At 44.6% G+C, this 27832-nt stretch overlaps 1 protein-coding gene across 2 annotated transcripts in view; it reads left to right on the top strand.

Moving 5' to 3' along the window:
• The window catches only part of LOC143787332 (UDP-glucuronosyltransferase 2A2-like), a 312401-nt gene that overhangs the window by 180275 nt on the left and 104294 nt on the right, over positions 1–27832 (top strand). Inside the window, exons 2-3 of one of the 2 annotated variants that reach the window (XM_077275991.1) lie at positions 21331–21416; positions 21696–22503. The exons of the other annotated variant lie outside the window; for it this stretch is intronic. Coding sequence (XP_077132106.1) covers positions 21789–22503 — 715 coding nt within the window. The 5' untranslated portion in view covers positions 21331–21416; positions 21696–21788. The remainder of the gene's footprint in view (positions 1–21330; positions 21417–21695; positions 22504–27832) is intronic. 2 annotated transcript variants of the gene reach the window in all.

The following is a 27832-nucleotide window of genomic DNA, read 5'->3' as shown; positions in this document are numbered from 1 at the left end:
CATTGACAGCTGGCATGGAGTAACGATCTGAGTGGAGTTAAATAGAGAATCAGCCTAGCCCCAAACGAGGGCAGCTGGAGAAGGAATCTCAGAACCAGCAGCTCCACTCACAGCCACCAGAGGGAGTCCACAGACAGAACTCACCGAAGTACCATTCATGACCACAGGAGGGAGTTCGAGAACAGAATTCACAACAGTACCCCCCCCTTGAGGAGGGGTCACCGAACCCTCACCAGAGCCCCCAGGCCGATCAGGACGAGCCAAATGAAAGGCACGAACCAAATCGGCAGCATGGACATCAGAGGCAACAACCCAGGAATTATCCTCCTGACCATAGCCCTTCCATTTGACCAAGTACTGAAGTTTTCGTCTCGAAATACGAGAATCCAAAATCTTCTCCACCACATACTCCAACTCCCCCTCGACCAACACCGGAGCAGGAGGATCAACGGAGGGAACCATAGGCGCCACATATCTCTGCAGCAACAACCTATGGAACACATTATGGATGGCAAAAGAAGCAGGAAGGGCGAAACGAAATGATACAGGATTAAGAATTTCAGAAATCTTATAAGGACCAATGAAACGAGGCTTAAACTTAGGAGAAGAAACCTTCATAGGAACATAACGAGATGATAACCAAACCAAATCCCCAACACGAAGTCGGGGACCAACACGGCGACGGCGGTTAGCGAAACGTTGAGCCTTCTCTTGGGACAAGGTCAAATTGTCCACCACATGAGTCCAAATCTGTTGCAACCTGTCCACCACAGAATCCACACCAGGACAGTCCGAAGGCTCAACCTGCCCTGAAGAAAAACGAGGATGAAAACCAAAATTACAAAAAAAAGGCGAAACCAAAGTAGCCGAACTGGCTCGATTATTAAGGGCGAACTCAGCTAATGGCAAGAAGGTCACCCAATCATCCTGATCCGCAGAAACAAAGCATCTCAGATAAGTTTCCAAAGTCTGATTGGTTCGTTCGGTTTGGCCATTTGTCTGAGGATGGAAAGCCGAAGAAAAAGACAAATCAATGCCCATCTTAGCACAAAAGGACCGCCGGAACCTTGAAACAAACTGGGAACCTCTGTCAGACACGATGTTCTCCGGAATGCCATGCAAACGAACCACATGTTGGAAAAATAATGGAACCAAATCAGAGGAAGAAGGCAATTTAGGCAAGGGTACCAAATGGACCATTTTAGAGAAGCGACCGCAAACCACCCAGATGACTGACATCCTTTGAGAAACAGGAAGATCTGAAATAAAATCCATGGAAACATGCGTCCAAGGCCTTTTCGGGACCGGCAAGGGCAAAAGTAACCCACTGGCACGAGAACAGCAGGGCTTAGCCCGAGCACAAGTCCCACAAGACTGCACAAAAGAACGCACATCCCGCGACAAAGAAGGCCACCAAAAGGACCTAGCCACCAAATCTCTGGTACCAAAAATCCCAGGATGACCAGCCAACACCGAACAATGAACCTCAGAGATAACTCTATTAGTCCATCTATCAGGGACAAACAGTTTCTCCGCTGGACAACGGTCAGGTCTATCAGCCTGGAACTCCTGCAGCACCCGCCGCAAATCAGGGGAGATGGCAGACAGAACTACCCCCTCTCTGAGAATACCAGCCGGCTCAGGAACCCCAGGAGAATCAGGCACAAAACTCCTTGAAAGGGCATCAGCCTTCACATTCTTAGAACCCGGAAGGTACGAAACCACAAAATTGAAACGGGAGAAAAACAGCGACCAACGAGCCTGTCTAGGATTCAACCGCTTGGCAGACTCGAGATAAATCAGATTCTTGTGATCTGTCAAGACCACCACGCGATGCTTGGCTCCTTCAAGCCAATGTCGCCACTCCTCGAATGCCCACTTCATAGCCAACAACTCCCGATTGCCAACATCATAATTACGCTCAGCAGGCGAAAACTTTCTCGAAAAGAAAGCGCATGGCTTCATTTTAGAGCAATCAGAACTTCTCTGAGACAAAACAGCCCCTGCTCCAATTTCAGAAGCATCAACCTCGACCTGAAAAGGGAGCGAAACATCTAGCTGACACAACACAGGAGCCGAAGAGAAACGACGTTTCAACTCCTGAAAAGCCTCAACGGCCGCAGAGGACCAATTCACCACATCAGCATCCTTCTTGGTCAAATCAGTCAATGGTTTAACAACACTAGAAAAATTAGCGATGAAGCGACGGTAAAAATTGGCAAAGCCCAGAAATTTCTGAAGGCTCTTCACAGATGTAGGCCGAGTCCAATCATAAATAGCTTGGACTTTAACAGGATCCATCTCGATAGTAGAAGGGGAAAAAATGAAGCGCAGAAAGGAAACCTTCTGAACTCCAAAGAGACACTTAGATCCCTTTACAAACAAGGAATTAGCACGAAGGACCTGGAACACCATTCTGACCTGCTTCACATGGGACTCCCAATCATCCGAAAAGACCAAAATATCATCCAAATATACGATCATGAATCTATCCAGATACTTTCGGAAGATGTCATGCATAAAGGACTGAAACACAGAGGGAGCATTAGAAAGGCCGAATGGCATCACCAGGTACTCAAAATGGCCCTCGGGCGTATTAAATGCTGTTTTCCATTCATCACCCTGTTTAATACGCACGAGATTATACGCCCCTCGAAGGTCTATCTTGGTGAACCAACTAGCCCCCTTGATCCGAGCAAATAAATCAGACAGTAGAGGCAAAGGGTACTGAAATTTGACCGTGATTTTATTAAGAAGGCGGTAATCTATACAAGGTCTCAGAGAACCATCCTTCTTGGCCACAAAAAAGAACCCTGCTCCCAATGGTGATGATGACGGGCGAATATGCCCTTTCTCCAAGGACTCCTTTATATAACTCCGCATAGCGGCGTGTTCTGGCACAGACAAATTGAAAAGTCGTCCCTTAGGGAACTTGCTACCAGGAATCAAATTAATAGCACAATCACAATCCCTATGAGGAGGTGGGGTACTAGACTTGGGCTCATCAAATACATCCCGGTAATCCGACAAAAACTCAGGGACTTCAGAAGGAGTGGAGGAAGAAATTGACAATAATGAAACATCCCCATGTACCCCTTGACACCCCCAACTGGACACCGACATTGATTTCCAATCCAATACTGGATTATGGACCTGCAGCCATGGCAAACCCAACACGACCACATCATGCAGATTATGCAACACCAAAAAGCGAATATCCTCCTGATGCGCAGGAGCCATGCACATAGTCAACTGGGTCCAGTACTGAGGCTTATTCTTGGCCAAAGGCGTAGCATCAATTCCCCTCAAAGGAATGGGATGCTGCAAGGGCTCCAAGAAAAAACCACAGCGCCTGGCAAACTCCAAGTCCATCAAATTCAGGGCAGCGCCTGAATCCACAAATGCCATAACAGAATAGGATGACAAAGAGCAAATCAGAGTAACGGACAGAAGAAATTTAGGCTGTATAGTACCAATGGTGACGGACCTAGCGAACTGCTTAGTGCGCTTAGGACAATCAGAGATAGCATGAGTGGAGTCACCACAGTAAAAACACAGCCCCTTCTGACTTCTATGTTCTTGCCGTTCAGTTCTGGTCAAAGTCCTATCACATTGCATAGGCTCAGGCCTCTGCTCAGAGGATACCGCCAAATGGTGCACAGTTTTGCGCTCACGTAAGCGCCGATCGATCTGTATGGCCAAGGACATTGACTCATTCAGACCAGCAGGCGTGGGGAACCCCACCATAACATCCTTAAGGGCTTCAGAAAGACCCTTTCTGAATATTGCTGCCAGGGCACACTCATTCCACTGAGTAAGCACAGACCACTTTCTGAACTTCTGGCAATATACCTCCGCTTCATCCTGACCCTGACACAAAGCCAGCAAAATTTTCTCTGCCTGATCCACAGAATTCGGTTCATCATAAAGCAAACCCAGCGCCAGAAAAAACGCATCTACATTACGCAATGCAGGATCTCCTGGCGCCAGGGCGAATGCCCAGTCTTGAGGGTCGCCACGCAACAAAGAAATAATGATTCTTACTTGCTGAATAGGGTCACCAGAAGAGCGGGGTTTCAGAGCAAGAAACAGTTTACAATTGTTTTTGAAATTCTGAAATTTAGATCTATCCCCAGAAAACAAATCAGGAATTGGAATTCTAGGCTTCAACATAGGATTCTGAACTACATAATCTTGAATGTTTTGTACCCTTGCAGTGAGTTGATCTACGCTAGAGGACAAACCGTGAATATCCATATCCACACCTAAGTTCTGAACCACCCAGAGTTTAAGGGGAAAAGAAAGGCAAAACACACTGCAGAGAAAAAAAAATGGTCTCAGAACTTCTCTTTTCCCTCTATTGAGATGCATTAACACTTTGTGGGCCAGCTGTACTGTTATGGACCTGGTGGTTAGGTGCACCAGGAATGACCTGATAGTTAAACACGGAATCAGGACGAGCTCTGGGGAAATGGGAACTCTGCTGACCGCAAACCCTACTCCTATCAACACAACTAGAAACAGCCGTGGAGCGTGCCTGACTCTGCCTAGACGCCTCTTCACAGCCTAAGAGCTAACTACCCCTAAAGAAAGGAAACAAAGCCTTACTTGCCTCAGAGAAATTTCCCCAAAGGTAAAAGCAGCCCCCCCACAAGTATTGACTGTGAGATAAGAGGAAATCACAAACACAGGATGAAATAGGTTTTAGCAAAGAGAGGCCAGTCTAACTAAACAGATTGAGGATAGAAAAGTGATCTTTGCGGTCAACACAAAAAGCTACAAAAACCACGCAGAGTGTGCAAAAAATACCCCCACACCGACTCACGATGCGGTGGTGCCACTCAGCACCCCCAGAGCTTCCAGCTAGCCAGGTAGTTTCATGATAGCAAGCTGGACTAGAACTTAGCAAGAAAAACCATATGTAACAAATGAACAAGCAGGAACTTAGCTTGTGCTGGAGTAGACAGGTCCTCAGAAAGATCCAGGAGAGATCTGAACCAGTACTAGAACATTGACAGCTGGCATGGAGTAACGATCTGAGTGGAGTTAAATAGAGAATCAGCCTAGCCCCAAACGAGGGCAGCTGGAGAAGGAATCTCAGAACCAGCAGCTCCACTCACAGCCACCAGAGGGAGTCCACAGACAGAACTCACCGAAGTACCATTCATGACCACAGGAGGGAGTTTGAGAATGGAATTCACAACAGTTACCACGACAGAGCAGTACCAGAAGACCCCAGCATCTGATGGCTCCTTCTTCACTGCTGAGAAGAAACACTTCTCCCGAGTATTAAATGTGTTTGTTTTCTTCCAGCAGGACAGGGGTTAATCGAGTGCCGTAACTATAAACTTCGGGGCCCCGGGGCAAAACTTCATAGTGGGGCCCCTCAACATTTCAATCACTAGAGGTTGGGCAGAACGTGGTGAAGCCTGCTACGCATTGTTGTATACAACACACAGGCTTCACCACGTTCCGCAAGACCTTTAATAGATTTTGTTTATGATGCAAGTTTTAGAAGTTAACCCCTTCCCGACCTGTGACGCCACATCGGGGTCATGAAAGTCGGTGCCAATCCGACCTGTGACGCCTATGTGGTGTCATGGAGGGATCGCGTCCCTGCAGATCGGGTGAAAGGGTTAACTCCAATTTCACCCGATCTGCAGGGACAGGGGGAGTGGTACTTCAGCCCGAGGGGGGGGTGGCATCACCCCCATGTGGCTACGATCACTCTGATTGGCTGTTGAAAGTGAAACAGCCAATCAGAGCGATTTGTAATATTTCACCTACGAAAATGGTGAAATATTACAATCCAGCCATGGCCGATGCTGCAATATCATCGGCCATGGCTGGAAACCCTGATCTGCCTCCCCCCACCGCCACCGATCACCTCCCCAGTCCTCCGTCCTGTGCTCCGCTCCCCTCCGTCCGCCTGTCCGCTCCCCCTTCCTCCTGTCTGCTCCCCCGTGCTCCAATCCCACCCCCGTGCTCCGATCCTCCCCTCATACTTACCGAGCCTCCCAGTGTCCGTCCGTCTGCTCCATGGGCGCCGCCATCTTCCAAAATGGCGGGCGCATGCGCAGTGCGCCCGCCGAATCTGCCGGCTGGCAGATTTGTTCCAGGTACATTTTGATCACTGTGATAAAACCTATAACAGTGATCAAAATAAAAAAAATAGTACATGAACCCCCCCTTTATCACCCCCATAGGTAGGGACAATAATAAAAATAAAGAAAATATATTTACTTTTATTTTTCCACTAGGGTTAGAGTTAGAACTAGGGTTAGTGTTGTGAATTCCGTTCTCGGACTCCCTCCTGTGGTCATGAATGGTACTTTGGTTAGTTCTGCTCTTGGACTCCCTCTGGTGGCTTTGAGCGGAACTGCTGGTCACTGAGGTTGGCTTTGTCAGCTGCTCTCGTTTATTGCTGCTGACTTCCCTATTTAACTCCACTCAGATCGTTACTTCATGCCATGTTCAGTATTGGTTCAGATCTCTCTTGGACTTCTCTGAGGACCTGTCTACTCCAGCAGAAGCTAAGTCTTTGCTAGTTCATTTTTTGTTACTGCTTCCTGAATATATTTCTTAGTACTGCTATTTCTAGTCCAGCTTGCTATCATGATATTCCCTTGCTAGCTGGAAGCTCTGGGGTGCAGAGTGGCACCTCCACACCGTGAGTCGGTGTGGGGAGTCTTTTTGCTTACTCTGCGTGGTTTTTTGTAGTCTTTTGTGCTGACCGCATAGATCCCTTTTCTATCCTCTGACTAAATTAGTGAAGTCTGGCCTCCTTTGCTAAAACCTGTTTCATTCCTGTGTTTGTGACTTTCCTCTTAACTCACAGTCAATATATGTGGGGGGCTGCCTTTACCTTTGGGGAATTTCTCTGAGGCAAGGTTAGGCTTCTATTTCTATCTTTAGGGGTAGTTAGCTCTTAGGCTGTGAAGAGGTGTCTAGGGAGAGTTAGGTACGCTCCACGGCTATTTCTAGTGTGTGTGATAGGAGTAGTGTTTGCGGTCAGCAGAGTTCCCACTTTCCCAGAGCTTGTTCCGATTTCTAGTTTACTCATCAGGTCATTCCGGGTGCTCCTCACCACCAGGTCTATAACAGGTTAGGGTTAGGTCTAGGGTTAGAATTAGGGCTAGAATTAGGGTTAGGGCTAGAGTTAGGGCTAGGGTTAGGGCTAGGGTTAGGGTTAGAATTAGGCTATGTGCACACGGTGCAGATTTGGCTGCGGATCCATAGCAGATTGGCCGCTGCGGATTCGTAGCAGTTTTCCATCAGGTTTACAGTACCATGTAAACCTATGGAAAACCAAATCCGCTGTGCCCATGGTGCGGAAAAAACCGCGCGGCAGCGCTGCATTGTATTTTCCGCAGCATGTCAATTCTTTGTGCGGATTCCGCAGAGTTTTACACCTGTTCCTCAATAGGAATCCGCAGGTGAAATCTGCACAAAAAACACTGGAAATCCGCGGTAAATCCGCAGGTAAAATGCAGTGCATTTTTCAAAAATGGTGCGGAAAAATCTCACACGAATCCGCAATGTGGGCACATAGACTTAGGGATAGGGTTGGAATTAGAGTTAGGGTTGGAATTAGGGCTAGGGTTGGAAATAGGGTTAAGACTAGGCTTGTGGTTAGGGTTATGGTTAGGGTTAGGGGTGTGTTGGGGTTAGGGTTGTGATTAGGGTTGGGATTAGGGTTAGGGTTGGGATTAGGGTTAGGGGTGTGTCGGGGTTAGGGTTGTGGTTAGGGGTGTGTTGGGGTTAGGGTTGTGATTAGGGTTATGGCTAGAGTTGGGATTAGGGTTAGGGGTGTGTTGGGGTTAGTGTTGGAGTTAGAATTGAGGGGTTTCCACTGTTTAGGCACATCAGGGGTCTCCAAACACAACATGGCGCCACCATTGATTCCAGCCAATCTTGCGTTCAAAAAGTCAAATGGTGCTCCCTCCCTTCCGAGCCCTGACGTGCGCTCAAACAGTGGTTTACCCCCACATATGGGGTACCAGCATACTCAGGACAAACTGGGCAACAACTATTGGGGTCCAATTTCTCCTGTTACCCTTGCAAAAAAAAAAATTGCTTGCTAAAACATAATTTTTGAGGAAAGAAAAATGATTTTTTATTTTCACGGCTCTGCGTTACAAACTTCTGTGAAGCACTTGGGGGTTCAAAGTGCTCACCATACATCTGGATAAGTTTCGTGGGGGGTCTAGTTTCCAAAATGAGGTCACTTGTGGGGGATTTCTACTGTTGAGGCAGATCAGGGGCTCTGCAAACGCAACGTGATGCCCGCAGACCATTCCATCAAAGTCTGCATTTCTAAACGTCACTACTTCCTTTCCGAGCCCCGACGTGTGCCCAAGCAGTGGTTTACCCCCACATATGGGGTATCAGCGTACTCAGGATAAACTGGGCAGCAACTATTGGGGTCCAATTTCTCCTGTTACCCTTGTGAAAATATAAAATTGCTTGCTAAAACATAATTTTTGAGGAAACAAAAATTATTTTTTATTTTTATGGCTCTGCGTTGTAAACTTCTGTGAAGCACTTGAGGGTTCAAAGTGCTCACTGCACATCTAGATAAGTTCCTTGGGGGGTCTAGTTTCCAAAATGGGGTCACTTGTGGGGGGTTTCTACTGTTTAGGCACATCAGGGGCTCTGCAAACGTAACATGATGCCCGCAGACCATTCCATCAAAGTCTGCATTCCAAAACGTCACTACTTCCCTTCTGAGCCCCGACGTGTGCCCAAGCAGTGGTTCCCCCCACATATGGGGTATTAGCGTACTCAGGACAAATGGGACAACAACTTTTGGGGTCCAATTTCTCCTGTTACTCTTGTGAAAATAAAAAATTGAGGGCTAAAAAATAATTTTTGAGGAAAGAAAAATGATTTTTTATTTTCACGGCTCTGCGTTATAAACTTCTGTGAAGCACTTGGGGGTTTAAAGTGGTCACCGCACATCTAGATTAGTTCCATGGGAGGTCTAGTTTCCAAAATGGGGTCACATGTGGGGGAGCTCCAATGTTTAGGCACACAGGGGCTCTCCAAACACGACATGGTGTCCGCCAACGATTGGAGCTAATTTTTCATTCAAAAAGTCAAATTGCGCTCCTTCCCTTCCGAGCCCTGCCGTGTGCCCAAACAGTGGTTTACCCCCACATGTGAGGTATCAGTGTACTCAGGAGAAATTGCCCAATAAATTTTAGGATCCATTTTATCATGTTGCCCATATGGAAATGAACAAATTGAGGCTAAAAGAATTTTTTTGTGAAAAAAAAAGTACTTTTTCATTTTTACGGATCAATTTGTGAAGCACCTGGGGGTTCAAAGTGCTCACTATGCATCTAGATAAGCTCCTTGGGGGGGTATAGTTTCCAAAATGGGGTCACTTGTGGGGGAGCTCCAATGGTTAGGCACACAGGGACTCTCCAAACGCGACATGGTGTCTGCTAAAGATTGGCCTTTGATACTTGGCCTTTGATTGTATCCCAAAAGGTTTAATTATACATAAAACACTAACAGGCGATATAGGGGATGAGGATACGCTAAAAGAATGGGACCAATTATTAAAAGCATTTTCCAAACAAGCAATAGCATTTATTATTAATAAACGAAGGGATCAACTAATGGCCAGTAAAAATGAAATATCTAAATTATTTAAGGAAATTGATCCATATAAGAACCACCCCGAGATTGGAAAGCTCTCAAATAGCATAAAAAATCGTGTACACAATAAGGAAAAGGAAATAATAGAAAAAAAGAAGCGGAAATTCGGGCGTGACTCGGTTCCACCTTTTGAATTCCGACAACAAAGAAGTGAACCTGAACTAGTGACCATTGATCAAATCGAAAACAGCAGTTTTTCTACGGACATTTCAGAAGAGATTTTTTCCATACATCTGACACCAGATGCTAATAATGAATGCCAGGCATCAGAGATCAGTATCACGCCGGCTCCAGTGGAGCACAGAGAAGTTTTTGTAACAATTGAAAATACAAACACAAATATGGAAATAATCCCCACCCCAACTTTAACCCAGAACCGGTTTGAAGTATTAGACACAATAGTGGAACAATCATCAAATAGGGAAACAGTAGAGCCCCGGACTAGTACGATAGCCAAATCCTACAGTGGCCAAAAATTTATCAACAAAAATCGAGCAGAAGGGCGTAAAAATACCTATCCGGTTTTTCAGTTAAGTCAAAAAGGAAACGCTACCGAGGCTGTAGGGGTGGGAAATTCACCCAAAAAAAGAAGACCCCTAAGGAAATAAATAATGAAAATCAAAAAATCTTTAACCTTAGTACATATACATTAAAGGATAATGAAACAACACTACTACAAAAAGGACTCAAATTTGCACCCGCAGCAAGTTTTAATAAATTTCAGGCGTTCATAGGGGTTAAACAATTTATGCGTAAACTGGCCATACAGAAACATTTTATAAAGAAAAACCCAAATCCATATATGAAAACCAATATAGTAGCTGAACCACATGAGATACAATCCAATGGTTTTACCAACCTAAGAGCCAAGTCGAAATTTAATCCACTAAATGAATACTCGGAATCACTTGAGGCATTTCAAAGGAACGTGATATCTGATATAAAGAAAGTTAGTGAGAAAAAATGCTCAAAAATCAGATATAATCTCACAAAAAAAGAAAGAGATGCCATCCGTGCATTACAACAAAGGGAAGATTTAATCATACGCCCCGCAGACAAAGGGGGGGGGGTATTGTGATTCTTGATCAATCACAATACGAGAGAGAGGCGCAACGCCTTCTAGGAGACACAAGAACTTATATGAAACTACAGAGTGACCCCTCGGCCCAATTCACGGATGATCTGAGAAGCCTACTAACCAGAGGTCTGAATGGTGGATTCATTAATAAACAAGAATACGAATATATATATACACCATACCCGAGGTTGTCAGTTTTTTACCATCTTCCCAAGATCCACAAGGACTTGAAATATCCACCAGGCCGTCCAATTATCTCAGGGATAGGGAACTTAACATCCAACCTGTCACACTATGTGGACTGTTTCCTACAACAAATAGTGCCTTCACTGCCTGCTTATCTAAAGGACACGAAACATATTTTACAAATACTGGATAAGTTCCAATGGCAAAATCATTATGTTTTAGGGACTCTAGACATTACGTCACTTTACACGGTGATACAACATGACAAAGGGACGGAAGCAATGGGACACTTTCTTAATAAATCACAAGTTTTATCACCAGAGAAGGTTAATTTTATTAAAGAATGTGCTAATTTTATTCTCACTCATAATTTTTTTAAACACGAGAAGGACTACTATACCCAGCAATGGGGTACAGCCATGGGGACCAGATTCGCGTCCAGCTACGCAAACCTCTATGTGGGTAGATGGGAGGAGCTCCACATCTACCAGGAGGGGGTGCTGCGCGCGGGTCTGGCCCTGTGGCTACGTTTTATAGATGATATTTTCTTTATCTGGGAAGGAGGGGAGGATGATTTGAAAGCATTTTTAAAGGATTTGAATAAAAATGAATTTTATTTACAGTTTACTGCACATACATGTAACAACAATGTACAATTTTTAGACCTCAATATTTCAATTAGTAAAGGTAAATTACAGACCTGCACGTATAGGAAACCTACTGACTCTAACAGCTTCATTTCTATGGAAAGCTGCCATCTACCAAGGTGGTTACTAAATGTCCCCCGCAGTCAACTTATAAGATCAAATCGAAACTGCACCAATGTTAAGGATTACGAGAGGGAGGCGGATGGACTTATTAATAAATTCTTAAACAAAGGGTATGATAAGGAATCCCTACTTGCAGCAAAGGAAGAAGTGAAGGCAATCCCCAGACTAAAACTCCTGGGTGAAAAAAATGACGACGAAGACTGCGAGAATAATAATAAAAAAGTAGGAAAGGATGGGGCCTGTTTATCGGACCAACATGCCCAAATCGCAATACCAATTATCACACAGTATAATTCTAACATGCATATACTGAGGAAAATTGTAAATAGGCATTGGAGCCTCCTGAAGGAGGGTAAAACGATAGGGGACCTATTACCGAACTGTCCGCGGTTCGTATTTAGGAAAGCACGCAATTTGGGTTTAATTATTGCCCCTACGGTACGCAATCCTAACCCCATAGCCAATACAAAAGGCCCATTTAAGCAAATAATTAATGGTTTCTTCCCCTGTCAAAAATGCAAAATGTGCAAAACTCTGAAACCAACAAAACAAAAATGTGTGATAGCAAGAAACGGTAAAGAAATTCCTATCACAGATTTTATTACATGCAATACGCATGGAGTCATTTATGTCATAGAATGCCCATGTGGTAAACAATACGTTGGGCGTACAAAACGTCCCCTATATAAAAGAATCAATGAACATCTCAGGAATATACGTAACAAGTATGACGCACATCCACTATCAAAACATTTTTTCATTCACCATAAAGGATCTGCACAGGGTACTAAAGTGGCAGGAATAAAAGTGGTCCAACAAGATTGGCGAAATGGGGACTTTATAAAACAGATGTCCCGGGAAGAAACCAGACATATTTTCGAACTTGATACCTTGAAGCCAAGGGGCCAAAATAATGAGGTAGAACTATTTGCGTTTAATTGAGCGTATGGATAAGGATGCCATGAGTATATAAAAAGGCAAGACGCGCAGGGGGAGCCAACCCTGAGGAAGGAAACCGCAGCATTTCCGAAACGCGTTGGTTTTTTGGCTCCCACAGCGCTCCGTATCACCGCCAGGGGCACCACGTGATCAGCGATCACGTGACCCGAACATTACTGCAGGTCCTGCGAAGCACCGTACGAGATCTTTCAAGCACAGGCCGCGCAAGCGTTCGTCACCGGCCGGGACGGCGCCTGCATAAGCCGCCTGAGAAGTACTAAGAACAGCATCAATCCAGTTAAGTAAAAACTGTTTCATCCACTCAAACCACTATTGCTAAGGACATATGGACACTGTCTTTCTTTTCCTTCCATAGACGTCCACACCACAGGTATTTGGGCTCCGCATTTTAGCTTGTCAGGTGGAGAAGCACATACCTTACAAATTGAGTAACACACTCGCAGGGTGTCAGTTTTTAAGTTTTCAAGTTTTTAAGTTTTATGATCTAGCACACACGGATTGCTACCAGTCATATCTAGAGCACATATATATTATATCCTACATGACAGATCGTTACTTATGAACCAATCAGGTGATGTATGAGTGACCAAATACTTGTGACTCTGTTTTAAATTTCCTATTGCTTCCCATTCTAGTCCCTTCTTACGATCAGAACCTGATCCGTTATACATGCTCACCAAACAGTCCCTTTCTACGATCAAAATCTGATTTGCTACATACGCTCACCAAGCAGGTAAAATTCCTATTGTGAATGCCGATCAATGCACCTTAAGTTTAGCGCAGGTAGAAATATTGTTACAATATTTTTATATCCTATTTTTTTTCCTTTTCTCCTTTTGTGTGGTAAGGAGCAATACCCGCAGCTATCTATACCCATCCCACGAGCGCCGCTATTTTATGCAAAATCTCCTTTTTGAGGATTGGATCAGTAAATAAAACACTCCAGTGTTTTTCTACGATTTATCGAAACTGATGCCACTTATTGTGATAGGTAGTGATCATTCTAACCTGATCTGAGTCCACTTTTTTGGTAGTGGTTGGCCTAGTTGACCCATACAGTAAATCAGCCCTAGATTTCCTAATTGCCTTCACATACCCCCTTCTGATGCTTCTCCTGCTATAACCTCTCTCTTGGAAGCGTTCAGCAAGGTCCCTAGACTGTTCCAAAAAGTCCTCAGGCTTAGTGCATATCCTTTTTGCTCTTAGAAATTGCCCTACGGGAATACCCCTAATTGTGGCCTGTGGATGGGACGACGTTGCATGTAAGAATGAATTGGAGGCAGTAGGCTTCCTATATAGATTGGTGTAGAGGTTGCCTTTTTCATCCGTACTGATAGTAAGATCAAGGAAATCCACCTCTCTACCACATTTGAAAGTAAGACATTAACATCATTGTCATTTAATCGATTCATAAATAAACCCAAATCCTCAACGGAGCCGTCCCAAATGAACCAAATGTCATCTATATACCTCATCCAACCAGAAACCTGGTTGGATTGAGGTATCGGTTCACAGACACATATCTCTCGTTCCCAAGCCCCGAGAAATAAATTGGCATACGAGGGGGCACAACTGGCCCCCATCGCCGTACCCTGGAGCTGCAAATAGGTACTGTTTTTAAAAATGAAAATATTGTGCGTTAATGCGTATTCCAGTAACTGCATCAGCAATTGAACCATATCTTTATCCATGTTGCTGGAATTTAAAAACCAGCTTGTCGCCCGGAGACCATCCCTATGACGGATGGAGGTGTAGAGAGCCTCTACGTCTGCGGTTACCATAACCGCAGCGTTAGTCAACTGGATACCATCAATCCTGCGTAACGCTGAATTAGTGTCCTGTATATAAGAGGGTAATTCACTCACCAAAGGTTTCAGATAGTGGTCAATGACTCTGGTGACCACCTCACATAAACTTCCGTTGCCGGAAATTATAGGTCTCCCCGGAGGATCCATGGGGTCCTTATGAACCTTTGGAATCAAATACAGGGTTGGGAGTCGTGGATGCATATCTTTGATGACATCCAGAAATTTTTTGGGGATGGTTCCATTGGCAAAGGCATCTTCCAAGATTTTGACCAGTTCACTCTGAAAGGAATGCATAGGGTTATGTTGTGAACTCTGTTTTTGGGCTCCCTCTTGTGGTCACGAGTGGTACTGTGTGAGTGCTGTCTTTGGGCTCCCTCTGGTGGCTCTTTGTGTCATTCTGCAGGTCTGAGGCTGGATCAGCTGTCTCGTTATCTGTTAGCTGGTTTCCTATTTAGCTCACCTGGACTTTCAGTGTTTGCCTGCTGTCGATGTATTCAGTGCTATTCTGATTCCTCCTGTCTACATCCGTTATCAGTCTCTCCAAGAGAAGCTAAGTTTTCTGTTTGGTTATTTTTTGCTCATCAGTGTTCAATATGTTTTTTGGTTATTTACTTGTCCTTGTCCAGCTTGCTAATATGTGATTTCCTTGCTTGCTGGTAGCTCTAGGGGGCTGAGTTTCTCCCCTCACACCGTTAGTTGGTGTGGGGGTTCTTGAATTCTCAGCGTGGATATTTTGTATAGGGTTTTTTACTGACCGCACAGTTCCCTGCCTGTCTTCTGCTATCTAGTATTAGTGGGCCTCATTTGCTGAATCTGTTTTCATTTCTACGTTTTGTATTTTCCCCTTACCTCACCGTTATTATTTGTTGGGGGCTTCCTATATCTTTGGGGTCATTTCTCTGAGGCAAGTGAGGTCTTATTTTCTCTATAGGGATAGCAAGTTTCTCAGGCTGCGTCGAGACGTCCAGGAATTTAGGCACGTTCACCGGCTACCTTTAGTGTGTTTGTTAGGTTCAGGTTGCGGTCAGTCCAGTTACCACCTCCCTAGAGCTCGTTCTATGTTCAGTAACTTAGCTAGTCCATTCTGTGATCCTCAGCCACTAAGGATCATAACAGGGTTACTGATCAGTTTGCGGAAACATTCTCTGTCGTTCAATAATTTCATTGCCTGTTTCTCATACATTGTGTTAGGCCAAATCACTATGTTCCCGCCCTTGTCCGAGGGTTTGAAGACCACATCGGTAAGATTAGTCAAGGTGTCAATTGCCTCTCTCTCAGCTTTGCCACAGTTGGAGCCACCATAACCTTGTTGGCACAGTTTCTCAATTTCTGTGGTCACTAATCTAGTGAAAACATCAATGGCAGGGCACAAACTGAGTAGTTTGCACAGGTTGGGCATAGATATCGATGGTGCAGGAAATGTGAGAAGTCAAATGTGTTGTAATCTCTGCAGAGATTCTGGCTGGAGAAGCCGACATGTAGGTCTGGGCCAGATGCAAAAGAATAGAAAAGTGGACGACTACATAAGAAGGAACATCAGCTATAAGTCACCATCTATAACTGTACTGTGCTCACTTATATGGTCTGCAGGATTGGTATCTACCACGATATCGTCTCCATATAGGAATATCAGTGTTCGTTTCTGTATATAGATGTATTTTCAGTCACAGTGCGGTCATTTGCTGATGTTCCCCTATACTCACAAATAGGGTGCACCACGTTGCTGTAGTCAGGATTACCTGGTTAGGCTAGTTTCACATTTGCGTTTAAAAATGCAGCATTTTAAACGCAAACGCAGGTGGTGAAAAAACGCATGTAAATGCGTGCAAATGTTGTGTTTTTTAGACGCATGCGTTTTTGCATGCGGTAAAAAAACGCGGCGTTTTGTCGCGTTTACATGCGTTTTTTCCTGCGTTTGCGTTTTTGAAACACATACTGAGAAGTGTGTGACAGCTGTCAATCATCAAAATTAGGGTTGAGCGAAACAGATCGGCCAATTTCAAAAGTCGCCGACTTTTGGCAAAGTCGGGTTTCGTTTTATATATATATATATATATATATATATATATATATATATATATATATATCATTGAGACACACATATATATATATATATATATATATATATATATATATATATAATGTGTTCCAAATTATTATGCAAATAATATTTCCTCATATTTTCTCTAAATTACCTATCTGAATTGCAGTCATTGTTATTTTCCAGTCATCTACTATTCTAGTATAATTGCAATGTTTTGGAACAAACTGCCTATGAAAACAGTATCTTTAAAAAAAAAAAAACACTCAAAATGCATGTTCCAAATTATTATGCACAGCAGAGTTTTCAACCTTTTTTATTTTATTTTGAACCAAAAAATGGTCAATTGTGAATTTATAAGCATTATCAGCTTATTACAAAATGAAATCAACCAGTTTTCAAGTGAAAACTTTATTCTAGGTGATGTTACATTTGCACATAGGACCCCTTGTTCAAAAGAAGCTTCTGAACTCTCTTGTCCATTGAATTTGTCAGTTTTTGGATGGTTTCTGCTTCAATCGTTTTGCATGTGTACAGAAAACCCTCCCAGAGCTGTTGCTTAGATGTGAACTGCCTCCCGCCATCATAGATACTCCTTTTGATGATGCTCCAGAGGTTCTCAATGGGGTTGAGGTCAGGGGAAGATGGTGGCCACACCATAAGTTTGTCCTCTTTTATGCCCATAGCAGCCAGAGATGCAGATGTGTTTTTTGCAGCATGAGACGGTGCATTATCATGCATGAAAATGATCTTGCTGCGGAAAGCACAGTTCTTCTTCTTGAACCATGGCAGGAAGTGTTTTTAGAAACTCCACATAGATTACGGAGTTCATCTTTACCCCTTCAGGGATCATAAAGGGGCCGACAATCTCTCTCCCCATGATTCCAGCCCAAAACATTACTCCACCTCCTCCTTGTTGGCGCCTTAGCCATGTTTTCATGGGGTGTCCATCAACCAGCCATCCTCCACTCCATCCATCTGGACCATCGAGCGTTGCACGGCACTCATCGGTGAACAAAACAGTTTGGAAGTCAGTCTTCATGTATCGTTTGGCCCACTGGAGCTGTTTCTGCTTGTGCAGTGGATAGAGGTGGTCGACAGGATGGCTTACGCACCTCTGAAGGACCCTGCATCTTGTTGTTCTGGGGACGTTGGAGGCACCAGCAGCTTCAAAAACTTGTCTGCTGCTATGACAAGGCATTTTTGCAGCTGCTCTTTTAACCTTACGCAATTGCCTGTTGGAAAGGGTCCTCAATTTTTCCTTACCAGCACGCACACGTGTGTGCTGGGAATCAGCTACATACTTCTTGATTGTGCGATGATCACGATGAAGTGTCTTGGCAATGTTGATTGTAGTCATGCCTTGACCTAAATACTCCACAATTTGTTGCTTTTCAGCAGCCGACACATCCATTTTCTTTCCCATTTTGGCCAAAAATGTAGGCTGCTTAATAATGTGGAACAGCCTTCTTAAGTAGTCTTGCCTTTATTTGGACACACCTGCCAAACTAATTTGCACAGGTATCTGCAATTGCTTTCAGTGATATAAAGAGCCCTGACACACATCAACATCAATGAGTTTAAATGACAAACAAAAAAATTCTAACCTTATCACTCCTAAACTCTTTGTGCATAATAATTTGGAACACAGTGTATATATATATATTTATATTTACTTCAGCGCGATATAGCAGAAAAGCCGATTGCCGGCTTTTCATTTCTCCTGCCTAAACCCGACATGATATGAGACATGGTTTACATACAGTAAACCATGTCTTATCCCCCTTTTTTTTGCATATTCCACACTACTAATGTTAGTAGTGTGTATGTGCAAAATTTCGGCGCTGTAGCTATTAATTTTAAGGGTTAAATCGCGGAAAACATTGGCGTGGGCTCCCGCGCAATTTTCTCCGCCAGAGTGGTAAAGCCAGTGACTGAGGGCAGATATTAATAGCCTGGAGAGGGTCCACGGTTATTGGCCCCCCCCCTGGCTAAAAACATCTGCCCCCAGCCACCCCAGAAAAGGCACTGGCTTTACCACTCTGGTGGAGAAAATTGCGCGGGAGCCAATTTTTTCCGCGATTTAACCCTTAAAATTAATAGCTACAGCGCCGAAATTTTGCACATACACACTACTAACATTAGTAGTGTGGAATATGCAAAAAAAAGGGGGATATGACATGGTTTACTGTATGTAAACCATGTCTCATATCATGTCGGGTTTAGGCAGGAGAAATGAAAAGCCGGCAATTGATTTACCAGCTTTAGGGTTAGAGGTAGGGTTAGGGTTAGGGTTTGGATCCCTTTATCACCTTGATGGTGGGGGGTGGCTTATCAGTGTGTATTTTTGTTTTTTTTCTATAAAAACGCATGCGTTTTTAACGCAAACAAACGCATGTGCTTAAAAACGCATGCGTTTACATAGACAGCAATACGTTTTTTTGCCACAAAAAAATGCATGCGTTTTTTTGCGGCAAAAAAAGACTCTAGAAATTACTACATGTTGCATTTCCGCAACAAAACACAAGCATGGAAAAAACGCATGCGTTGTCAAATGCGGCAAAACGCATGCAAAAAAAGCATGCGTTTTTAATGTTAAGTATAGGAAAAAAAACGCATGCGTTTTTTTGCGGTAAAACGCAGCGTGAAAAAACGCAAATGTGAAACCAGCCTTAGTGCTCCACGCAGATTTTTTGTCCCCCCCCCCCCAAGCTGAATCCCTAGCTACACCTCTGTAAAGCGAACTTGGGTAACGCAGCAGGACAATGACACAAAACACACCAAAAAGTCCACCTCTGAATGGTTTAAGAAAAACAGAATTAAAGGGAACCTGTCACCCCCAAAATCGAAGATGAGGTAAGCCCACCGGCATCAGGGGCTTATCTACAGCATTCTGTAATGCTGTAGATAAGCCCCCGATATAACCTGAAAGATGAGAAAAAGAGGTTAGATTATATTCACCCGGGGCATTCTCGCTGCGGTCCGGTCCGATGGGCGTCGTTGTCCGGTCCGGGGCCTCCTATCTTCATAGGATGACGTCCTCTTCTTGTCTTCATGCTGCGGCTCCGGCGCAGGCATACTTTGTCTGAGGGCAGAGCAAAGCACTGCAGTGCGCATGCGCCGGACCTCTCTGACCTTTCCTGGGCCTGCGCACTGCAGTACTTTGCTCTGCCCTAAACAGGGCAGACAAAGTACGCCTGCGCCGGAGCCGCAGCGTGAAGACAAGAAGAGAATGTCATCCTATGAAGATAGGAGGCCCCGGACCGGACCGCGATGCCTATCGGACCGGACCACAGCGGTAACGCCCCAGGGTGAGTATAATCTAACCTCTTTTTCTCATCTTTCAGGATACATCGGGGGCTTATCTACCGCATTACAGAATGCTGTAGATAAGCCCTTGATGCTGGTGGGCTTAGCTCATCTACGATTTTGGGGGTGACAGGTTCCCCTTAAGACTTTGGAGTGGCCTAGTCAAAGTGCTTACCTTAGTCCAATTGACATGCTGTGGTATTGTAAGGAGAATGACCGGACCGTGGGTAACTGCATGCCAAGTCCGGAACTGTTGAGGCTGCATCCCCTGTTCCCGGGGGGAAGTCTGAGTGAGCCAGACCTTCCCCTATTGCCTGGGGGAAGCCCTAGAGAAGCGGACCTTCCTGCAGACCGAGGAGGGCAAGGCGAAACAGGAGGAAAGCGAATGCAGCGGGGGATAAAAGCAGAAGGCACGTGCTGCAAAGGAGTTTGGCGCCCCAACGGAGTGCAGCACGCAGAGCAGTGAGAGGCGAGCTCTGCTCCCCTTGCCCCCACCAGAGAGTACCAGTGCTGCGACGGGGCACAGAGAGCGGGCCCCCATCGCCTGCAGAGCCGTGCACACAAAGAAGAGCAGAGCCGTGCACACAGAGCAGTGCCATGCACACAGAGCAGAGAGAAGGGCCAGGTGTGCTGTAGAAGCCAGAGAGGGGAGCACTAGCGTCACTCAGGTCAGCATCAGCCGTCGCCCACAACCAGCAGCGGGGACCAGAGAGGGAGAGACGTGCAGTGTGTGCCCGGGAATCACTGTGGTCTGTACTTCTATTCACCATATCTTTTTGACATTTATACCGTTAATCCCTTGTTTAACCCTTTACCTCCCTGCATGGAGTATTCCCCTGTAAAATAAAACTGTTAACCCTTGCTCTGCTTCCTGCCCGTCACTGCATCCCACGTTGCTGCAATTCTTACAGCAAGACCTTAAAAATGTGGTTTATGCTCGGAAACAATTCTGCAAACATGAGTGGGCCAAACGACCTCCAAAGCATTGTAAAATACTCATTGCCAGGGGGACAAACACTTTTTCACACAACTGTAGATACAAGACATAAAACTGAATCTTGACCTCAATTGCAGAAACGTCAAGCACGCAGATATGTTCAGATCTGCTGCATCATCCCATTCTCTTACTACCAAGGACATGAGTGACCACTTGAGAGAGAATGCAAAAACAGGTTAGATTATCACTAAAATACTTATATTAAATAGAAAATAAACTAGTAATTTGATTAGTTTCTATAGACTATTGTGGTTGAAGCTTGAGGAATGCCCATTCTTGCAATACAAACAATTCAGACATCTGTGAAATCCTGATTATGTCACAATTGTGAAGTGATTATTGCAGACAATAAGATTTATAGTTCTTTTAGTACATAATATTTAATACATTACATTTAGTGAGTAAAATGATACCTTTTCTGTTTACTTATTTTTTTTGCAATCTTAAGTTTACAGATTTGGGGGAGGAACAAGACAGGGTAGAAAAAGGTAAAAATATCTTTCCTATTTATTTAGTGTTGTCTTGTGATAAGGAAAAGATTCTCGCAGGTGCCTGAAACACACTACAGATTTATCACTTGCATAAAAAGCAGACACTAAAGGTATGGGAACAATTTTCTCTCTCACATCTATCTGTCTATCTATCTATCTATCTATCTATCTATCTATCTATCTATCTATCTATCTATCTATCTATCTATCCTATATGTAGCATCTATCTCCATCTATCTCTCCATCTATATCTAGCTTTCTTTCTTTCCATCCATCCATCCATCTATCATCTATCTCTCTTATCTATCTATTATCTATCTATGTATTTATTATCTATCTATTCTATTTATTGATATGTGTCTGTCTATCCATCATATTTATTTTTTTAGGTTTACCAGACTGAGCAGCATTTTCTATATATTTTTTTTGGCTGGAGTTCACAGTTTCCTAATACATTCAGGAGTCTTAATATTGTGGTAACAATGAATTTAGTAGCACAATTTCTGATCACCCACATGTTTCTTGCCGGGACCGTATTCTGCGGAAACATTTTGATATGGCCAACTGAAGCCAGTCACTGGTTAAACGTCAAAATTATAATTGAAGAGTTAATAAATAGAAACCATACTGTGACTGTATTGATATCTACAGGCGCAGCTTACATTGATGCAAATGATAACTCTTCGTCAGTGAATTATGAGAGCTATAAAGTCCCCTATGATAAGAGTAAAATACTATCAATAATTGATGACTTTGTGAAGCTTTGGATGTATGAAAATGCAAACATGAGCTTTTTTCAGTTCTACGAGCGTTTCAGCAGTCTTGTGAGTCAACTCAATCTGATGATTAAGGAAAACTGTAATTCTGTACTTAAAGACCAAGACTTAATGGCAAAACTTAAGTCAAGGCAATACAATATCGTGTTAACTGACCCAGTCACCATGTGCGGAGACCTCATAGCAGTGACCTTGGGAATACCATTCATCTTTACACTGAGGTTCACACCTGCCTCAGCAGCAGAAAGACATTGTGGAAAATTGCCATCAGTTCCATCATACACCCCAGCGTTCTTGTCAGAACTGACTGACAGAATGCATTTTTCAGAACGGATATTCAATATCATCTCCTACATGGTCCAAGACTACATATTCTACTCCCTGTGGGGTGAATGGGATTCATACTACAGTGAAATTTTAGGTAAGACGTCTTAAAGTGACCTATTTTATATAAGATATTACTGTTACAACATGTCAGTGACATGTCATCAATGTATGAAATGCACTTTATCAGATAGAAAATCACTGTAAGGTTGCTATATTAATAATGAACATAAAAAATGATATTTAATGAAGGCCTCAATAGGTGACATCTACTAACATGTCACAGTAAGATGTCAGAAGATGTATAAATAGCACCTGTCACCAGGTCAAAAGTGTCCAGTTTTTGCTCTTATTTTATTCCCGCCAATCTCCTAACTTTTCTGTTTTTGTATTTTTTAAATCCACCATACGGTTCCAGAGATATGAGCCTTTTAATTTATTGCAAATTTTTATGGTCTTTACCGAGTGGGAGTGGCTCAGAAGGTAATAAAGCAGAGCACCGTAAACACACTCCCTTAGAGAATTCTATGATCCACATCCAATTGGTAAAGAACATCAAATTTCATACCAAATAAAAAAGCTCATATATATGGAACCGAATGTAGATTTTAAAAATACTAACAGAGGGTGGAGATGCCAAGTGAAGGGTGCATAAGTGGTGTCACTCCCTGTAAAGGATCCATCTTCAAGGCTTTGTAGTAACTCTACCAGGAGTCACTGTCCCAGGAAAAATTCCAGGACAACCATATCTTTAGAGTTTCCCTGAAAGACAGGTCTTGCTTGTGTAAGCAGGTGGTCAAATGCATCAGGCAGAGGAACACAAGGCGGGAGCAATCAACGAGCTATTTCCTCAGATACGGCAGGAAATTTGCAATATTTGTTACAAAAGGTAACGAGATTCAACAAGTAAATTATACAATACAGAACATACAATGATCTATAAAATTCACTTTACATGTTAGGGAAGCTTCTTGAGGATTATACTTCTGTCTCTCTAGTAGTGGTAAATATACGTTCTGGTGCGAGCTACTGTACAAACTATTCCAGTCACAATGGCCCTAACGGGAGCCTCTGCTTCTTCTTGAAAGGCCGTAAATTCTCCTGACAAAGTCTATCAAAGCACGTTGGGCATCCTTCACTTCGATTGACCTCCATCCTTTCCCTACCCAGGCCAACCCCTGTACCGTACGTCGCTGCAAGTGTCCTTCTCTAGGCAGTGTCTCCTCACAAATCTTTGATGCTTGACCGTTGTCGGATGTCTTCCAGGTTTGAGGGAAAGAGGGCTGGGCTCTGGCTCTTGACTGGTGTAGTCGGGACTCTGGGTCTTGACTGGCGCAGATCGGATCCTCGGGTCTTGACCGGTGTAGTCAGGTGTGTTTCTGGACAGCAGCCTGCTGGCACCTGCTCCTCGTCTTGTCCTGTCACTCTGGCTGCAGCATCTCCTCCTGAGCGCATCTGGACCACTCATCCATTGGTGCCAAAACCCGTTCTGGTTTGGTGCACAGTCCCTTTATATTCAGGAACTTCGTCATCAATGTCACCCAACTAGGTGTGACATTCAAACTCGTCCCCCCTGCAACACTTCCTGTTTTGGTTAGTTCTGCATGGTCTCGTCTGAACAGTAACCAATGATACACAAAGGGTTTTTCAGGAGTATTGTCACCTCTTACATTCATCCACCCTTTTAGCTCGCCAGTTTTCGGGAGAGTGCGATCTCTGAGGATCTGGAGTTTTCTAAAGGGTAGCCCCTAGTGTTGAGCAATACCTTCCGATATGCAAAGGTATCGGTATCGGATTGGATCGGCCGATACGGCAAAATATCGGATCTCGCCGATACCGATACCCGATACCAATGCATATCAATGGGACACAAAATATCGTAATGGTTCCCAGGGTCTGAAGGAGAGGAAAGTCTCCTTCAGGCCCTGGGATCCATATTCATGTATAAAATAAAGAATAAAAAAAAAATATTGATATACTCACCCCTCCGGCGGCCCCTGCTCATAGCGGTGCCTCCGTTCTTAAGAATGCAGAGTTAAAGGGAACCTGTCACCCCGTTTTTTGAAGATGAGATAAAAATAGCGTTAAATAGGGGCAGAGCTGGGCGTTACATTAGTGTCTTTTGTGTGCCTTTATTACACACCTATGCTGCCGAAATACCTTTGTAAAGTCGCCGTTTTGGGCTGTCACTCACGCTGGTCTGGGATGCGAACTCGGCTTCAGAAAAATGGCCGCCGCGATCTCCATCTGCGCACGCGCGGCATCCCGTGGCCATTTTCCATGAAGCCCCGGGCAGCAGAGCGCTCCATCTGCGCACGCATGGTCACAGGAAGATGGCCGCGCCCACAGATAAACCGCTCAATAGCGCAGAACGCGCTCTTTTTCATCACCAAATGCAGTGGATTCGCCTGTTGGGCATGCGCACACCACTACGCCACCAACGGAATGATGAGCAGTGTCATGATTCTCAATGGCGAGAGAACATAGCCCAGCATATATAAGAACTAGCTCTTGGAAGATGGAATCTAAACTGACCATGAACTAAACCTGCCGCACAATTAACAGTGGCCGGGTAGCGTGCCTACGTTTTATCCCTAGACGCCCAGCGCCAGCCGGAGGACTAACTAATCCTAGCAGAGGAAAATACAGTCCTGGCTCACCTCTAGAGAAATTTCCCCAAAAGGCAGACAGAGGCCCCCACATATATTGGCGGTGATTTTAGATGAAATGACAAACGTAGTATGAAAATAGGTTTAGCAAAATCGAGGTCCGCTTACTAGATAGCAGGAAGACAGAAAGGGCACTTTCATGGTCAGCTGAAAACCCTATCAAAACACCATCCAGAAATTACTTTAAGACTCTAGTATTAACTCATAACACCAGAGTGGCAATTTCAGATCACAAGAGCTTTCCAGACACAGTAACGAAACAGCAGCTGTGAACTGGAACAAAATGCAAAAACAAACAAGGACGAAAGTCCAACTTAGCTGGGAGTTGTCTAGTAGCAGGAACATGCAAAGAAAGGCTTCTGATTACATTGTTGACCGGCATGAAACTGACAGAGGAGCAAGGTTATATAGAGACTCCCACATCCTGATGGGAACAGGTGAACAGAGAGGATGATGCACACAAGTTCAATTCCACCAGTGGCCACCGGGGGAGCCCAGAATCCAATTTCACAACAGTACCCCCCCCTCAAGGAGGGGGCACCGAACCCTCACCAGAACCACCAGGGTGATCAGGATGAGCCCTATGAAAGGCACGGACAAGATCGGAGGCATGAACATCAGAGGCAGTCACCCAAGAATTATCCTCCTGACCGTATCCCTTCCATTTGACCAGATACTGGAGTTTCCGTCTGGAAACACGGGAGTCTAAGATCTTTTCCACAACGTACTCCAACTCACCCTCAACCAACACCGGAGCAGGAGGCTCAACGGAAGGCACAACCGGTACCTCATACCTGCGCAATAATGACCGATGAAAAACATTATGAATAGAAAAAGATGCAGGGAGGTCCAAACGGAAGGACACAGGGTTAAGAATCTCCAATATCTTGTACGGGCCGATGAACCGAGGCTTAAACTTAGGAGAAGAAACCCTCATAGGGACAAAACGAGAAGACAACCACACCAAGTCCCCAACACAAAGCCGAGGACCAACACGACGACGGCGGTTGGCAAAAAGCTGAGTCTTCTCCTGGGACAACTTCAAATTGTCCACTACCTGCCCCCAAATCTGATGCAACCTCTCCACCACAGCATCCACTCCAGGACAATCCGAAGATTCCACCTGACCGGAGGAAAATCGAGGATGAAACCCTGAATTACAGAAAAACGGGGACACCAAGGTGGCAGAGCTGGCCCGATTATTGAGGGCGAACTCCGCCAATGGCAAAAAAGCAACCCAATCATCCTGATCCGCAGACACAAAACACCTCAAATATGTCTCCAAGGTCTGATTAGTCCGCTCGGTCTGGCCATTAGTCTGAGGATGGAAAGCAGACGAAAAAGACAAATCTATGCCCATCCTAGCACAGAATGCCCGCCAAAATCTAGACACGAATTGGGTCCCTCTGTCAGAAACGATATTCTCCGGAATACCATGCAAACGAACAACATTTTGAAAAAACAGAGGAACCAACTCAGAAGAAGAAGGCAACTTAGGCAAGGGAACCAAATGGACCATCTTAGAGAAACGGTCACACACCACCCAGATGACAGACATCTTCTGAGAAACAGGCAGATCCGAAATAAAATCCATCGAGATGTGCGTCCAAGGCCTCTTCGGAATAGGCAAGGGCAACAACAATCCACTAGCCCGAGAACAACAAGGCTTGGCCCGAGCACAAACGTCACAAGACTGCACAAAGCCTCGCACATCTCGTGACAGGGAAGGCCACCAGAAGGACCTTGCCACCAAATCCCTGGTACCAAAGATTCCAGGATGACCTGCCAACGCAGAAGAATGAACCTCAGAGATGACTCTACTGGTCCAATCATCAGGAACAAACAGTCTACCAGGTGGGCAACGATCCGGTCTATCCGCCTGAAACTCCTGCAAGGCCCGCCGCAGGTCTGGAGAAACGGCAGACAATATCACTCCATCCTTAAGGATACCTGTGGGCTCAGAATTACCAGGGGAGTCAGGCTCAAAACTCCTAGAAAGGGCATCCGCCTTAACATTCTTAGAACCCGGTAGGTATGACACCACAAAATTAAACCGAGAGAAAAACAACGACCAGCGCGCCTGTCTAGGATTCAGGCGCCTGGCAGACTCAAGGTAAATTAAATTTTTGTGGTCAGTCAATACCACCACCTGATGTCTGGCCCCCTCAAGCCAGTGACGCCACTCCTCAAAAGCCCACTTCATGGCCAAAAGCTCCCGATTCCCAATATCATAATTCCGCTCGGTGGGCGAAAATTTACGGGAAAAAAAAGCACAAGGTCTCATCACGGGGCAGTCGGAACTTCTCTGCGACAACACCGCCCCAGCTCCGATTTCAGAAGCGTCGACCTCAACCTGAAAAGGAAGAGCAACATCAGGCTGACGCAACACAGGGGCGGAAGAAAAGCGGCGCTTAAGCTCCCGAAAGGCCTCCACAGCATCAGGGGACCAATCAGCAACATCAGCACCCTTCTTAGTCAAATCACTCAATGGTTTAACAACATCAGAAAAACCAGCAATAAATCGACGATAAAAGTTAGCAAAGCCCAAAAATTTCTGAAGACTCTTAAGAGAAGAGGGTTGCGTCCAATCACAAATAGCCTGAACCTTGACAGGATCCATCTCGATGGAAGAGGGGGAAAAAATGTATCCCAAGAAGGAAATCTTTTGAACCCCAAAAACGCACTTAGAACCCTTCACACACAAGGAATTAGACCGCAAAACCTGAAAAACCCTCCTGACCTGCTGGACATGAGAGT

The sequence above is a fragment of the Ranitomeya variabilis genome, chromosome 1, assembly GCF_051348905.1.
Source record: "Ranitomeya variabilis isolate aRanVar5 chromosome 1, aRanVar5.hap1, whole genome shotgun sequence".
NCBI lineage: Eukaryota > Metazoa > Chordata > Amphibia > Anura > Dendrobatidae > Ranitomeya > Ranitomeya variabilis.
Note: the sequence above shows the minus strand (reverse complement) of the source record. Positions and strands in the feature narration are given on the sequence as shown.